Source organism: Onychostoma macrolepis, chromosome 10 (assembly GCF_012432095.1).
Source record: "Onychostoma macrolepis isolate SWU-2019 chromosome 10, ASM1243209v1, whole genome shotgun sequence".
Classification (NCBI taxonomy): Eukaryota; Metazoa; Chordata; class Actinopteri; order Cypriniformes; family Cyprinidae; genus Onychostoma; species Onychostoma macrolepis.
In genome coordinates, this window is record NC_081164.1 from 2,228,917 (window position 1) to 2,243,535 (window position 14,619).

Below are 14,619 nucleotides of genomic sequence, written 5' to 3' on the forward strand. Positions count from 1 at the left end.
AGTCCTGCTAAAATAGCAAACAACATGCATTCATTTTTATTTTATTTATGGTAAGCAGGAAGCGACATACACTCATCATCTGTGTGAAGTTTCTGTTTGAGTTTCTCCATTTTTTTGTCATCCCTCAGGAGGGTCTTGTCTCTTTTCAGTGTCCCCATGGTCTCTTCCTTCTTTTCCTCTCCCACGTCACGCACCAGTGAGTACTCGTCATAGTTTGTGATGCCTGAGAAACCAGAAGTGTTTTACTCTCTCATTGCATTCAAACTGCTCCTCAAGGGTCATAATAGTTCAATCAAACCTCTAAATACAATTTTTACAGACCTCCATTAAGTATCGTTGCAGACCTCCATTCATAATCTTAAGAGCTACTGACTACATCCAAATGTAGCTTTAGTAATCTGATCACAAAATGTTTTAGACCCTGTTTCCACCTATATTTAGCACTAACCACTTCTTATTGGATCATCAAAAAATATCTTTATACCAAGTGAAAACAGGGCCCATGTGACTGGATGATTATCCCATGTGGTACGGTGTAGATAGAGAAAAACAGCGGTCCCATCACTGAACCCTGTGGTACCCCAATGCTGAGACCACTCCAACTGACTTGGTAAGACCTGTTATGTTCATGTATAATATAAAACAAGAGAGATCTGGCCTAGAAATTACTAAAAAGCAGGTAAAATGGAGTTCTCGCTCCTCATATGGACACTAACTTACCTATTCTGGCACAGATGGTCATTAGCATGTCAGTGACGATTTTTGAGTCATCCACCATGACTGTTTTAACAGTTCCATCCAACATGCGGATCTTCAGGGGTCTCTGTTTCTTTTTGTACTCCAGAGTGTCCTAAAAAGTGCATGTTCTTGTGAAAACTCCTATATAAATCCCAGCAAATTATGTTCACTAGTGTTATCTGCTGTATCTTAAATAAGTATCAGTTTTTAAGGACTGACTATCACGTTTATATAATTTTAATATAACACTGACATCTCAAGTGCACAATAGGCCATAGTCACTACAAATAATGTTGGCATTTACATTTTGTCAGTCAGTACACTGGCAATCAACACTTGAACCTGGTTTTGCTAGATCCTTGCCTTACCAGTAACAGATGCTTAAAAGTGCATGGATTGATTTCAAATACTTCAAACACATTTAAAATGTCATATTCCTCAAGACAATCCCAGTGAAAATATAGAAACAATGGGCATGAATTCCACACCTTTGAATTTTTATGATTTTCCACTCATTTGTGATTACTAGAGAACGTAAACATTTTATAGAGATTGCACTCACAATGAACATTATTCTATTTAATATTTTAATTGAATTACTTCACTTGATGTTTTATTTGAAATACTCTAGACTCACCCCATTTCTCAGCATGTAGTAGTCCAGGGCTTTGCCTGCTTCCAGCCAAATACCTTTCTTTGGGTCCTCATCTGATAGGAAGAGGCCATAGTCACTGGCTGCAAGAAGACAGAAGAGTTAGTGGGCGGTCAGATTGCATTTTACAACCTGATAAGACTGTCAGAGGGTACATTGACTGTACATTTCCCATCATTTCCTGAAATTTAAAAATACATAATTCCTAATGCTTATCATTTTGATAGAAGAAAATAATTCAAGATACACACCAGAAATAATGTAGTTTATGTGCAGCTTATTGTTTAAGGACCATTCACACGGAGCACATTTTTGAATTAAAAAAGCGTGATGCAGATCAGTGTAATGAAAAAAAAAAAAAAAAATCCTGCTGTGTCTAGCGATGTGTTTTTTTAAAAGCACATTTATTTGGAAAAGCAGCACATTCTGTATGAACGTCCGCTTATGTTTTTTTTTGGTTTTTGCCCTTTATGGAAGTTGGCCATATAAATTACAATCCACTTCTATTGTGAATGAGTAGATTTGAAATTATCCTTGTCTTTAAATAAGAAATTAATACAGCCTTGGAATTACGTGAGGGTGACGAACAAAATTGTTAGCTTTAACTTAGAACTCAATTCAGTATTCGCCCGCTGTCAGTAGTCAGTTTTCTGTGCACACACCCCAAACGTTTATTTTATTTGCATCTTTGTTTTACTGTATTAATTTTAGCTACTTACTTACTTTTTTAGAGTTACTTTCATGAAACTATTTGTTCATGATATTATTTGTTCATATTACTGTTTACTTGTCATTAATAATGTCTGAACCAGTAGTTGTTGCTGTGGTAATGAAATGGGAAACAAGAACTGTAAAATTTCCCAGGTATCTAAAGTTTTAGTCATAACAACCTTATTTATTAGAAAACAAGGTTACAAAACAATGAAAACAATTACTTATTTTTATTTTGTGGCAGAGCCACTGTTCCAACTGGGCTTGTAGAAAACAAAAAAAAAAAATCCTTATCGCTGAGCCCTGCATAAATTACATGTTTTGGATTAAAAAAAGCCAGTTTCAAGCACTAGAGACACTATTTGGTTTCCAAAAACTTTGATTTTCTTCCTTAAGTGATAAGGTCAAGTTAGAAAATACGAATTGTTTTACTTAAAATTGAGCCCAGATTACTGCTCAGTTTATGTAAACACTTTGACTATAATTTTCATTGGTGATTGCCAGGAAAGAATTTGAGCTTTTTCCTCGGAGGGATCAGATAGTGTCCTCCAAATGTAATGTGGCAACATTGACAGATGAGCTATTTAAGACCACTACACATTCCACATAAACTGTTGAGTTTGGACGAAAGCAGTCTGTCAAACAGACGAATGACTCACAGGTTAAGACAAGTATGTAGAGTGGTACTGAGGACTATTACATAACAGCTGGGACCCAGCCGCACCCTGATACAGGCCCATTATAGCGCCGCAGCACAAACTAGATTTACGCTTGATTTCTGTGGTATGTATTGGCTTCTCTGGCATTTTTTTCTCTCTTCACTCTTTGGAAGGAAGAGAATTTGGGTGGAACAAATGCTAAAAAGGGAAACCAAAATCAGAGATATTATGCTGGGATTTTAGCCAAATATGGATAATTTGACTAGGGTTTCTGCCCATGACAGCTGTAGGCTATGTATTAAGTTTTTATGAAATGTGGGAGAAGTTATTAAATGTGGGATAGAGGAAGACTAACAGTGATTGACAAACTGATTTTTTACTGATCTGATTTAAAGTCTGATAAAAAAAAAATGTATGCGCAATTTAACTAAAACCCAAAGATGGATCTCAGATGTGATGCAATGGCACAACATATGATGAAAGTTATCTTTTCCCAGTTAATCAGTTTTTGTCCTAACGTGCCGCGATGGTGATATGTGACGAGCGACGGTGGATTCAGCTCAATTATTTTCTCAGGTACTTGTGTGCTCTGTACAATAATAATATTGTTAAATTGGAGATTGAATATCATTTTTGCATGACTTTATAGCCATAATGAAAGGAACAATGGATAAATTAACAGATCTTGAAAATAATTTAAAGGAAACCAACGTCCAAACTGTGCTCAAACAAGTGTATTCTATAACAAAAATTGTTAGTCACCGGGTATGTATTTTTATTAAGGTTAAAATAATTGGTCACACTTTATTTTAAGGCCCATTTCTCACTATTAACAAACCATTAACTAAGACTTTTGCCTCAATAAACTCCTAAATAGCTGCTTATTAATAGTTGGGGTAAGGTAGTTAGGATTAGGGATGTAGAATATGGTCATTCAGAATATGTGCTTTATAAACAGCCAATATGTTAATAATAGGCATGCTAATTAGCATGGTCCCTATACTAAAGCGTTATCAAATAATTTACTTTTTTATTAATTTGATTATGTGGAAATATGATATTAGTAAGTTAGTAATTGTGCGTTAAATTTTACAATTGATCAATCTGACATGAGCTGTGAATATTTCAGCCATCAAATGCTTAACACTTTCATTCACATGAGAACTTGCAATGCCTTTTGTCTGAATTTGGCTCTTTTCAGGGTTGTGAGTGTCAGGTGACGAACTCACGCTGGCCGAGCTGTGCTTCTGGAACTCTCTCCCTGATGATGCGACAGGCGTCGTACACCATGGTGGAGGGTTCGAACTGCATGGTCTTCACCACATTCCCCACCCCGATCTTCAGCGACAGCGCCACCATGACTGACACTACGGATCTGTGCCACTGCTACTCCTGCAAAACAAACACCACACAATCTCTCAACACTCTTTTCAGGCTAACAGGATGACATTATTGATGATTTAGACCAGGGGTGTCAGACTCAGTTCCTGGAGGGCCGGAACCCTGCAGAGTTTAGATGCAACCCTAATTAAACAGACCCGATCCAGCAAATCAGATCCTTCAGGCGTTTTTGAAAACTACATGGTTTGCGTGTTGGAGCTGGTTGGAACTAAACTCTGCAGGGCTGCGACCCTCCAGGAATTGAGTTTGACACATCTAATGTTCACTTCTTGATTAAAGCATCACAGAAAACTTAATTATGAAACAGATTGCAGGACAGTGTAAAAGTAACTAGTGCTGTGCAACGATTAATAAATAAATAAATTATAATAAATTAATAAACGTTTTTGTTTAAATAATATATGTGTGTGCTGTGTATATTTATTATGTATATAAATACATGTATACATAATTTACATGTATATATTTTTATTGATATAATTATAACATATAAATACATTTAATATAGAAACAAAACACTTTTCTTAAATACATCCATGCATGTGTGTGAATTTATATATACATAATAAATATACACAGTACACACACTGCATTTATATATAGCATATATATAATAGGTATATATATATATAGGTAAATGTAAACAAAAACTTTTATTTTGGATGCAATTAATCGTTATACAGCACTAAAAGTAACACTAAACAACTATCAAACAACAGTTACAGTTTATCCTGCTTTCTTTTTAAGTTATTTTTATGCAGACAGGAAATTACTGGGAGGAGAGGTGAGCGGGATCGGCAAAGGACCTCGAACTCAGGTCACCATGAGCACAGTTGCGCTAACGACGACCACGAGGCTATTGGCGCCGACTATCCTGCTTTGTTTAGTAACTAAATACTTCAATTTTTTTTTTTTTTTTTTTTTTACAAGTTATATAAAATACATTGTGTTTTCTCACACTTTTCTGTTGTCGATGCAATTATGCGTGAGAAAACGACACAGAGAGGCTGAACTTCCCTGTAAGAGGGGGATTTTACTCAGAGATTTTACCAGAAACGAGGAACAAAGTAAGTCCTTTTTCACTTTTACTTAAAGAACTATTTTAAATACTAGTCAAGTAAGGCAAAAGCACAACTTCACACGATAACTCCTACATGAAAGTCCACTAACACCACTTTAAATTACTCTGCTCTGTTTGCAAGAAAACAAGTCTGTACGTCAAGAGCAAAACAAGATGCAATCACATAAATGATACCACAACAGAGAATCCAAATCAGAGAGAACATCAGAGAGAGAAAACAAGAGCCTCCTACATGAAGTCAATGTCAAGTAAAAGACAAACACTATATATTAAAGAAATAAGAAAAATATTCAAAAAGCCAAAATGTTCACTCAGAAGTTTTTGGTGTGTTTATCTTTTCCATATCCTTTCTTGTACATACCCAAGAAAAATCCCCAGCTTTGGGAAAACACCTCGGTGAAGCAGAGGAATGCTGGCAAAGACTAAACAACAGCAATATGGGATAGAAGCTATAATGCATCACTTACTATGGAAAATGTGAACTATAATGAGATGAAGATGAGCTGTCATTGGAAGAAGAAAATATAAAGGTGTGGATGCAAGAAGAAACAGAAACTACTGTTATAGCAAAGAAGAAACGAGACAAACATAGTACTCCTGCACATCCGCATCACACAGAATCTATGAAAACAGGAACCAATCATTGGTCAGGAACAAAAATAAAGAATTCTGGGAGCAAAAGATAAAATTATACCTACATTCATCATTCAAAACTGAATTTTTCATGACCATGATTTAGTATTATTAGCAAGTCTGCATGTTAAATATCTTCAGCAAAATCTAAAAACGTTGACATAAATGTGAAATTTAAATGTTTATGTACAGCTCAGTTTTAATTTGAATTTGGAAAGAGTGGATTCTTAAATAAATTTGATTAACTGATTCATTATTAAATAAACTATTTTCTTTTTCAGTTTTTTGATAAATGAAAAATTTTATTTAGGTTTCTATAAAAAACATTTGGTGCATCACCTATAAATTATATTTGTAGATTTTTTTATATTTTGTCGACAGTTTGTGGATTTTCACTGCAAAGATGACAAAAATTTCTTTATTTTTTATTAATTAATTATTTAAAGCTGCTGTAAATGTTGTCATTTTGCGCCTTAATAATCAGAAGTCCCATAAATTCTGATTGTGAAGGCTACAGTACATCACATAATACATACAAACTCTTATTTATTTATTGATTCATTCACTTTTATATTGCTTGATATGAGCCCTTTAAACCTTTATCAGATGCTCATTTCCTGTAAGGTTAACCTAAGAACACGGTCACAAATCTAGTGTGAATGGCAGTGTTTATAAGCTGTGCAGAGAATGGACACACATTCCTGAGGAGGGTGAGTGTGTGTGTGTGTGTGTGTGTGTGTGTGTGCTCATTGGGAGATCAGTACACGGTCTTCTCTCTGGGGAAGAATTCCAGCTGCCCGATACGAGTCGTGTGTCTGTGTTTTGGGGGAGGAGCTGAGGAGGGACACTTCTCCACATACTTCCAGCATTCCCTTCATAGTCCAGTGTAACACTCCCACCAAACCAAAACAAGTGAAGGAAGAAAACAATGCAAGTCTGATAGAACAACCTACTCCTAGCATAAAGACACTACGGGCGTGTAAAACACAGCTACTTGACTAGTCTGTGTTAAAGCTGATGTGCGTAATTTCCATCCCACTAGAGTCACCAAAAGAAATTGCAAAATTTAACACTTTTCGAAAAGTTTCTCGAACACTCCTCCATAAGCTTTTCACGGGACAACCACATTAAACCTGTCCAAAACTCACTCTACTGAGTTGCTTTTTTTGTTGAGCAAGTTGGAATACTGAAATGAACACAGCAATGATTTGAGAGTTTGTCAAAGTCACAGTTATTACACTTTTGGTGAAAAACAAACAAACAAACAAACAAACAAACAAACAAAAAAAAAAAACTGTTTTCCTAGTTATATAAAACAGTTTGTTTCAGTCCTCAAATTTTATTGGCATATTCTAAGTGGTCTGACTGTTTGCATCACTGCACATGTTTTCACAAAGTTACAGACTATGAGAGCGAGAGAAGGAGAAAGAAGGAGAAAAAATATGGTTAACATGGTTGCAGTGCTTTATACTCCAGTCCAGTAGAAATGGCAGAAATGCACCTTTTACACTGGTTTCCGAAGTAGCATTTAAAAACATGTAAATGATGACAGAACATTCACTTTTGGTCAGGCATCTTTAGCAGCGTCTCACACAAGAGACGGCGATCTAAAAATGTGCCGCTCAAGTTAAAGTTTTAAAAGACGTTTGCGTTTATTTTCTTCATTCCACTGCGCCTCGCGTTTTAACCACACACATTTTATTAGAATGACCCCTGTAACTGTACATACAGACAAACTAAACAAAACAAATAAAAAATGATGCCTGTAGTGATAAAATGACATTGATAAAAGCAACTGATAAAAATCTTTTCTGGTAGTAGGCAGCACAGACAAAGAAAAGGGAAGTAGCCGTTCATACAGCATGTGTTGAAAAGTTGTCTTTCTGCATGCGTATATAAACCAATTAAAACAATAGCACAAAAGGAATGCAAAACAGTGTCCTTTGGATGGTCCTGGTCTGCTTCAGTTAAACTGATGAGCTTGATTGATGTTTGACTGATGGCTGTAGGCCAGTGACAGGCTCATGTTCAATGATATGGAAACAAATCAAACTATATATTGATCACTCTTTATAATATAAATCATGTGCTTTTATCTCCCACAGTAATAGCTTCCAATTATCTTTATTTGGAGGCTTTTTTCAACAAATGTGATCCATTTGATTAATCTGTGTATTATGTAGGCATAATTATTTATCTAATTATAAAAAAGTATGGTCACACTTTAAGGTCCAATTATGCTATTAACAAACCATTAACTATGACTTTTGCTTCAATAAGTTTGCTGCTTATTAATAGTTAGTAAGGTAGTTGTTAAGTTTAGGTATCGGGTAGGATTAGAGATGTAGAATATGTGCTTTATAAGCACTAATAAACAGCCAATATGTTAATAATATGCATGCTAATAAGCAACTAGTTAATAGTGAGAATTGGTCCCTATACTGAAGTGAATAGGGTATCTATTGACAAATACTAAAACAAGTCTGACAGTTTTCTTAATAATATGAGCCTCTTCAAATGAGTTTTGACAGATTAAATGGTTTAGTTGTACGGTTTGAAAACATTTTTTGTGAGGTTACAGCTCAATTTCAGGAACAACGTGCGTGTCTGGACTGAAGGAAACGAAACAGCTGAACAAGGAAGCTATTAATGAAGTGGGTGTGTATGTGATGGCTGAGCAACAGACCTGCTATTTACGTTTGGTTGTATTGATTCTATATGTGACCCTGGAGCACAAAAGCAGTCATAAGTAGCACAGGTATATTTGTAGCAATAGCCAACAATACACTGTATGGGTCAAAATGATCCATTTTTCTTTTATGCCAAAAATCAGGACATTAAGTAAAGATCATGTTCCATAAAGATATTTTGTGAATTTCCTACCATAAATATATCAAAACGTAATTTTTGATTAGTAATATGCATTGCTAAAAACTTTTGGACAACTAGTTGTCTAGTAGGACAAAGTTATATCTCGGCCAAATATTGTCCAATTGTCCTAACAAACCATACATCAGTGGAAAGCTTATTTATTCAGCTTAATCTGAATAAATCTCAAATTCAAAAAATTGACACTTATGATTGGTTTTGTGGTCCAGGGTCACATTTGTCATTTAATGCCATTAAGAAAGAGCAGATGCAGGTTCATTTCACAGAAAGGCAAAACTGCACTAAGTGATAGACGGGCTAATATACAGTGTATTTAAATCCGCCATCACTAGAGGGAGAAAAAAGCAAGTGGACAAAAACCCTGGCCCAAAATCAACGTGAGGTTGTGGTATAGTCTATTTTATGGCCTCAGAGAGAATCCTGTACTTAAGGCAGTGACCTTGACCCAACTGAAGAATGCAAGAGTCTCACACACCCAGCACCTGCTGAGCTGGAGTTACAGGCGTCTTCATCAGTCGTTATACTGAAAGTGCAACGACCTCTGTGGCGACAGATGTGTGAAACACCAGCGCACGACTACATATGCTGTGAAAGTCACAGCAGCAACAAGGCATGATAAATATGCAATGCAACAGGAAACAAACTGAAAAAAGTATTATACGTACACTGTACTTATTGCATTAGAGAAAAGATTCATTTACATAAGCCAGCTTCAACGCTGCATAAAGTCAAAGGCAACGCAAAGTACATCAGCAGCATGAAAACAAACTGGTTGTGAAGTTTTCTTATTGCTTCATATACAAACTCTGTCTACGCCTCTTTTAATAGCATCACGTGTCTGAAGCTGGCACGATTATGATCATTTTTTGATGAATACCAGACTCGAAACAGCATTTATTTGAAACAGAAACATTTTGTAACATAAATATCATTCTTGATCAATCCTGTCATCCTTGCTGAATAAAAGTATACATTTCTTTCTATTCTATTCAATATTATGCAATAGGAGTATTTCTGTCATACATTACACAGTATCTTAAGCAAGGTTATTTTCGTAAACGAAAACTAAACTAAGATGAAAACGATTGATGAAAAAACTATTTCGTAAACCGAAATAAAATAAAAATAAAAACTAAAACGAAACAAAACTAACAACAGTTATTGAAAAACTAACTGAAATAAAATAATAATTAACAAAAACAAATAATCATTTTCGTAATCATTACGTGGAAAAATATATGAGTTATGGGACAGTTTAGGGAAACAGGCTATCTGTAAATGGCGCATCACATGGGGTCATCTGACGGAGAGACGCAAAGCAGTTTAAAGCAGAGTCCTGCACGGGTCCTGTTTGGTAAACGTGCACCAGCAGAACTTAACAGAACACCCGACCCGTTATCCCACAGCAGCACTAATTTATTTCTGAACCAGACCAGAACCGTTTGACAGAGACCGCGAACCGAACCCGCATTAGCCTATTCTACAACATCAGGTTGGCAAAATTATTTATTTTCTCATGTGACAAGCAATGAAACCAACATTAGGCAAGTTGGTGCTTTGAAGAAAAACACGCAGCGCAACGTGATAATTAACAGGAAAAAAATGAGAACGTGCCTTTCTGTAAACAATACAAAACATGGCCTAGCATCTTGTGATCACTCTACCAGGCTTTCGAACAAATATGCATAGGCTAAATCACATCATACACACGCTTATAATTCTTCATAAATAAAGAAAAGAACATATTCAAATATGTCCCAAATATGTCTAATTAGTCCCAGTTATGATTTATGCGCGGCTGTTCATGGAAAAGTGAGCAAGACACGACAGTTACAATATCATGATTATTTAAATAAGAAAAAAGACATCAAATGAGGCAAGTAAGAGCAAGAGACTTTAAGACATTCACGTTACGTGATTTGACTGATTTTTAGTACAGAGTGTGACAGCGCACCGCATTAAAATAAATGATCATTCATGTTTTCATCACTGCTGGCCAAATTCAAAAACTAAACTAAAATGAAAACATCTTTGAGAGCAAGGGCCCCCTGGTGTTTCAGGGGCCCTACGCAGCTTGCGTATTCTGCGTATAGGGAAGATCGGCTCTGCTTTTACCATCTAATCAATCTCGGCATGCGTTAATTTTGTGTCGCTAATCGTTTGCCTCACTAAGGTTAAATTATGTCTTTCTTTGGCCTTCGCTCTGGAAGTGATCTGTTGATTCTGCTAAACTTTCATTAAAACTGAAACTAAATACACAAACAAAATAAAAATGTGTTCACAAAATAAAAACTAAACTAACACTAAAAAAAATATTAATGAAACTAATAAAAACTAAACTGAATTTTATAGCAAATTTGAAAACGATATTAAAATAAAAAGAATTAAAAATGTATTCAAAACTATAATAACCTTGATCTTAAGGCTATCAGAACTATAAACCTTTATTTCGCATAAAGACCTAAAAGTTTCTGTCTTTTTATAATTTATTCTTCATTCTGTCATCTCCATGGAAACAGCCTAAGCAGGTCATCCCCTCACCTTAAATTAAAGTGAAGCAGAAGCACTTGGCACTCACTACACACATTTATCCTTTTATTAAAAGCAGCACTCAATGTAATAAACCAGAAATCACTGTACGTTGTGTACAGAGCTGCACAGACAATGCGAGACACACAGCAAGCATACAGGACATCCTAGTAGGCAATGCGGTGTTAAATGGCCCGAAACTATTCCTACTGCAGAATCCTCTCGCAAGCAACATACCAAGTTAAAGCCAGTGATGTCATAAAACAGCAAGGATTATGAATATTAATTAGGTTATGCACATGCAATATTGAAATCCTTGAACAAAGGAAGTACTGACGACCATGTTCGTCCTGTAATTTAGTTTAGATTGCAGTCTTTTACTGTTAGTTTTGTACTACTAAATGAATAAATAGTCTGAGTGATGAGTTTGTCCGGAGGTCAGTAGTGAAGTATTTGCTCATGTCAAACAGAAACAGCTGTGGAAAAGCGATAGATTGATGTGTGTGAGGAACATATTCCGCTGTCACTCTCTCCGCCACTGATAACAGCCACAACGACCTCTCAGAATAACACTGAAACTAACACATTCCAACGACAGCCACCATTTACATGATCTAAAATAACTCAAGCCTGTGGTGGACTGAACAACTGTCCCGGATGTTTCCCCGCCTACGGCCTGAGACGCCAGGATAGACTCCAGCACCCCTGTGACCCTACACAGGATGGATGGATGAAATAACTCATTATGCATATGAAATTAAACAAATAGACCTTAGAGAGTGAAATTTACGCAGATGGGAATGATGCTGTGAGGGGCAGATTTAAGGCCCGATCACACAAATAACTGTAAGTACATTAGGGGAGTAACCATATTCAAACCGAACCGAAAAACCGCGATACGCTTGGCCTACCCCGCCCCCTGCTGAGACACTTCAAAAACACATACGACCATGATAGTTAAATTGCTTGAATCACTTTGAAAAGGAAGGTACCACTAAGAGCAATATGTGCAGAAAAAATCTGTCATATAGGCTACACAAAATTATAATGGAAAACACGACTGTAAAAAATAAAAGTGCCATGTTTCAGTGCGTTGTTATGAAAAGAATGCATCCACAGAGCGCTTCATTACTACGGTGATTATCTCCTCAGCGCAGGCAGCACAAACAATGATGCAGAATATTAATAACTATGACTGGGACTGTCATATAAATAACATTATAATCAGAACACTATTACAATAAATGCTGTGAATCTTTAGAGTGTAGTTGCTGTGTTCTGCTTGTTGTTGCGTGAAGAACACATTCAGAGCCGCACAGACACGTTCACATGTGCATTCCGGGCATTTTGTGCAGAAAGCATATAGAAGTCGTAATATTAACGTTATCTAGTATAAATAACGATGTGTATTCTATAAGAGATAAATCTGATGAGTTAAATCCCATTGATTAAAACAGATTATCAGAGCAGATCAGTCATTTTAAAACCTTCTGTGAGACGAACAGTGTGACTGTGAGTGATTGGGATTGAGTGGTACCGCGTCTTCTCACACTATCTCAAACGGCCTCTCATCCATGATATCCACGTTGAGTTCTGCAAGTGAACTGGACGCTGCAGACAAGCGCAGACAAGTCAGAGTGGACAGATTTTGATCCACTCACTAGCTGTGCTGTCTACGACAACCAGTCACTGGAGAGACATTCAATCCTTCAAAGATATGCAATAATAATTTGTTAAAATTGTGAACTTTATTATCACAATTTCAAATCAATAATGGCATAGTTCACCCAAAAATGAAAATTCTGTCATCAATTACTCAATCTTATGCCATTTCAAACCCTTAAGACTGAAAGCCCAGGCTACCAAATTTTTTTGTGAGGGTGATGTGAACGATGTGAGGGTGAGTAAACTATGACAAAATGTTCATTTTTGGGGTGTCATTCTGGCGGTCTCTTCCTATCTGAGTAGGCATCTCTTGTCTGGAGAGGGACCCAATAATCCCAAATTTGTCTATGCTAGACTTGATCAGACACTAGAAGTGCTTTTCTACAAGAATGTGTGATGACTGATGAAGAAAGAGGGTCTCTTTCAGACACACAAAAGCTGGGAAGGCATGTTAACTACCCTCAGGACACCTAACACGAATGACACACTGTGTGTCTTGAGGGGACGAGACGAGTTCTCACCTGTCTGAAGTGACACGCCGAGGCCTGACGAGATAATTGAGTGCTGACAGATCGAGCCACACTCACACCAGATCACATGAACCAATAATTGGGCCAACTGCCCATTGGCTATTGAGAAAGTGATAGGAACAGTAGCGGTGTCATTGGACACCAGCTCAGATCTTCAACCATTACAGCACAGCACAATGTGGAAACACTGGCAGAATTGCAGAATCCTGTCAAAAATAGCATTTACTGAATAATGCAGTATCACAAAATTTGCCAAACATCTGTATATTCAATCAAACTGTGATATGGACTAGTGTCTGTAATATTAAAATGCAGAATGACTGCTATTAAAATATTTTCTGGGTGTAAATAAGCAGCAGTTTTATCTACTACACATAGAAACTCAAAGGTCTTCACTACAACCGGCAAAAATAAAGTTTGGCTTGATGACAGAAATAGTATTACTATTGTATAATAAAATGTAAAATGTTTAAAAGTAAAGATAACAACAATAATTATTTTTATGACACAATTTCTACACATCAAACCTTTGCTGTTGGCAAAAATGTAAAAAATTTAATTTGATTGGGTTTTAAAAGATAAAATAAATTCTTAAACGTTTCATGCAATTAGGTGATTATCACTATTTTTAATAATAAATATGTAGTAAATCATAACACAGAACACAGAATCCAAGAAAAAAATTAAAATAAACAGACAACAGAATTTCTGGGGCGGAAGAAAACACTTCACTGAGCACTACTATTGTTAAAATTTTCATTTCATTTTCATTGATTAGACATCCTTATTAATTATTAAAATGTCATTAAACCATTAAACGGAACAGAAGTATTGAAATGAAAACAGAATTGACTGCTCGTGGTCACTATTAATTAATAATTATGGCATTTCTATGATTGAATCATGGCATAATCTGAAATATTGTAGACTGTATTTGATATTACATATAAGCTGCAAAATTATGAATTCAAAACAAATAGGTATAAAAAATAAACATATCACGATACATACTCTAGATCTATGAGGATACATACTACAAAGCTTAGTAAAATTGTTATTCAATGCATGAACAGCTGTGTGTATTTAATCATTACTGACCATATGTTTATCAGTCAATATTTGATTAGTTTA

At 35.9% G+C, this 14,619-nt stretch overlaps 1 protein-coding gene across 1 annotated transcript in view; it reads right to left on the minus strand.

Annotated features, from left to right (window-relative positions):
- Nucleotides 1-14,619, minus strand: part of tln1 (talin 1) — a 91,615-nt gene that overhangs the window by 53,566 nt on the left and 23,430 nt on the right. Inside the window, exons 2-5 of the mRNA XM_058788357.1 lie at nucleotides 3,990-4,152; nucleotides 1,376-1,473; nucleotides 721-850; nucleotides 71-223 (exon numbers count right to left, since the gene is read on the minus strand). Of these exons, the coding sequence (XP_058644340.1) occupies nucleotides 71-223; nucleotides 721-850; nucleotides 1,376-1,473; nucleotides 3,990-4,119 (511 nt within the window). The 5' untranslated portion in view covers nucleotides 4,120-4,152. The remainder of the gene's footprint in view (nucleotides 1-70; nucleotides 224-720; nucleotides 851-1,375; nucleotides 1,474-3,989; nucleotides 4,153-14,619) is intronic.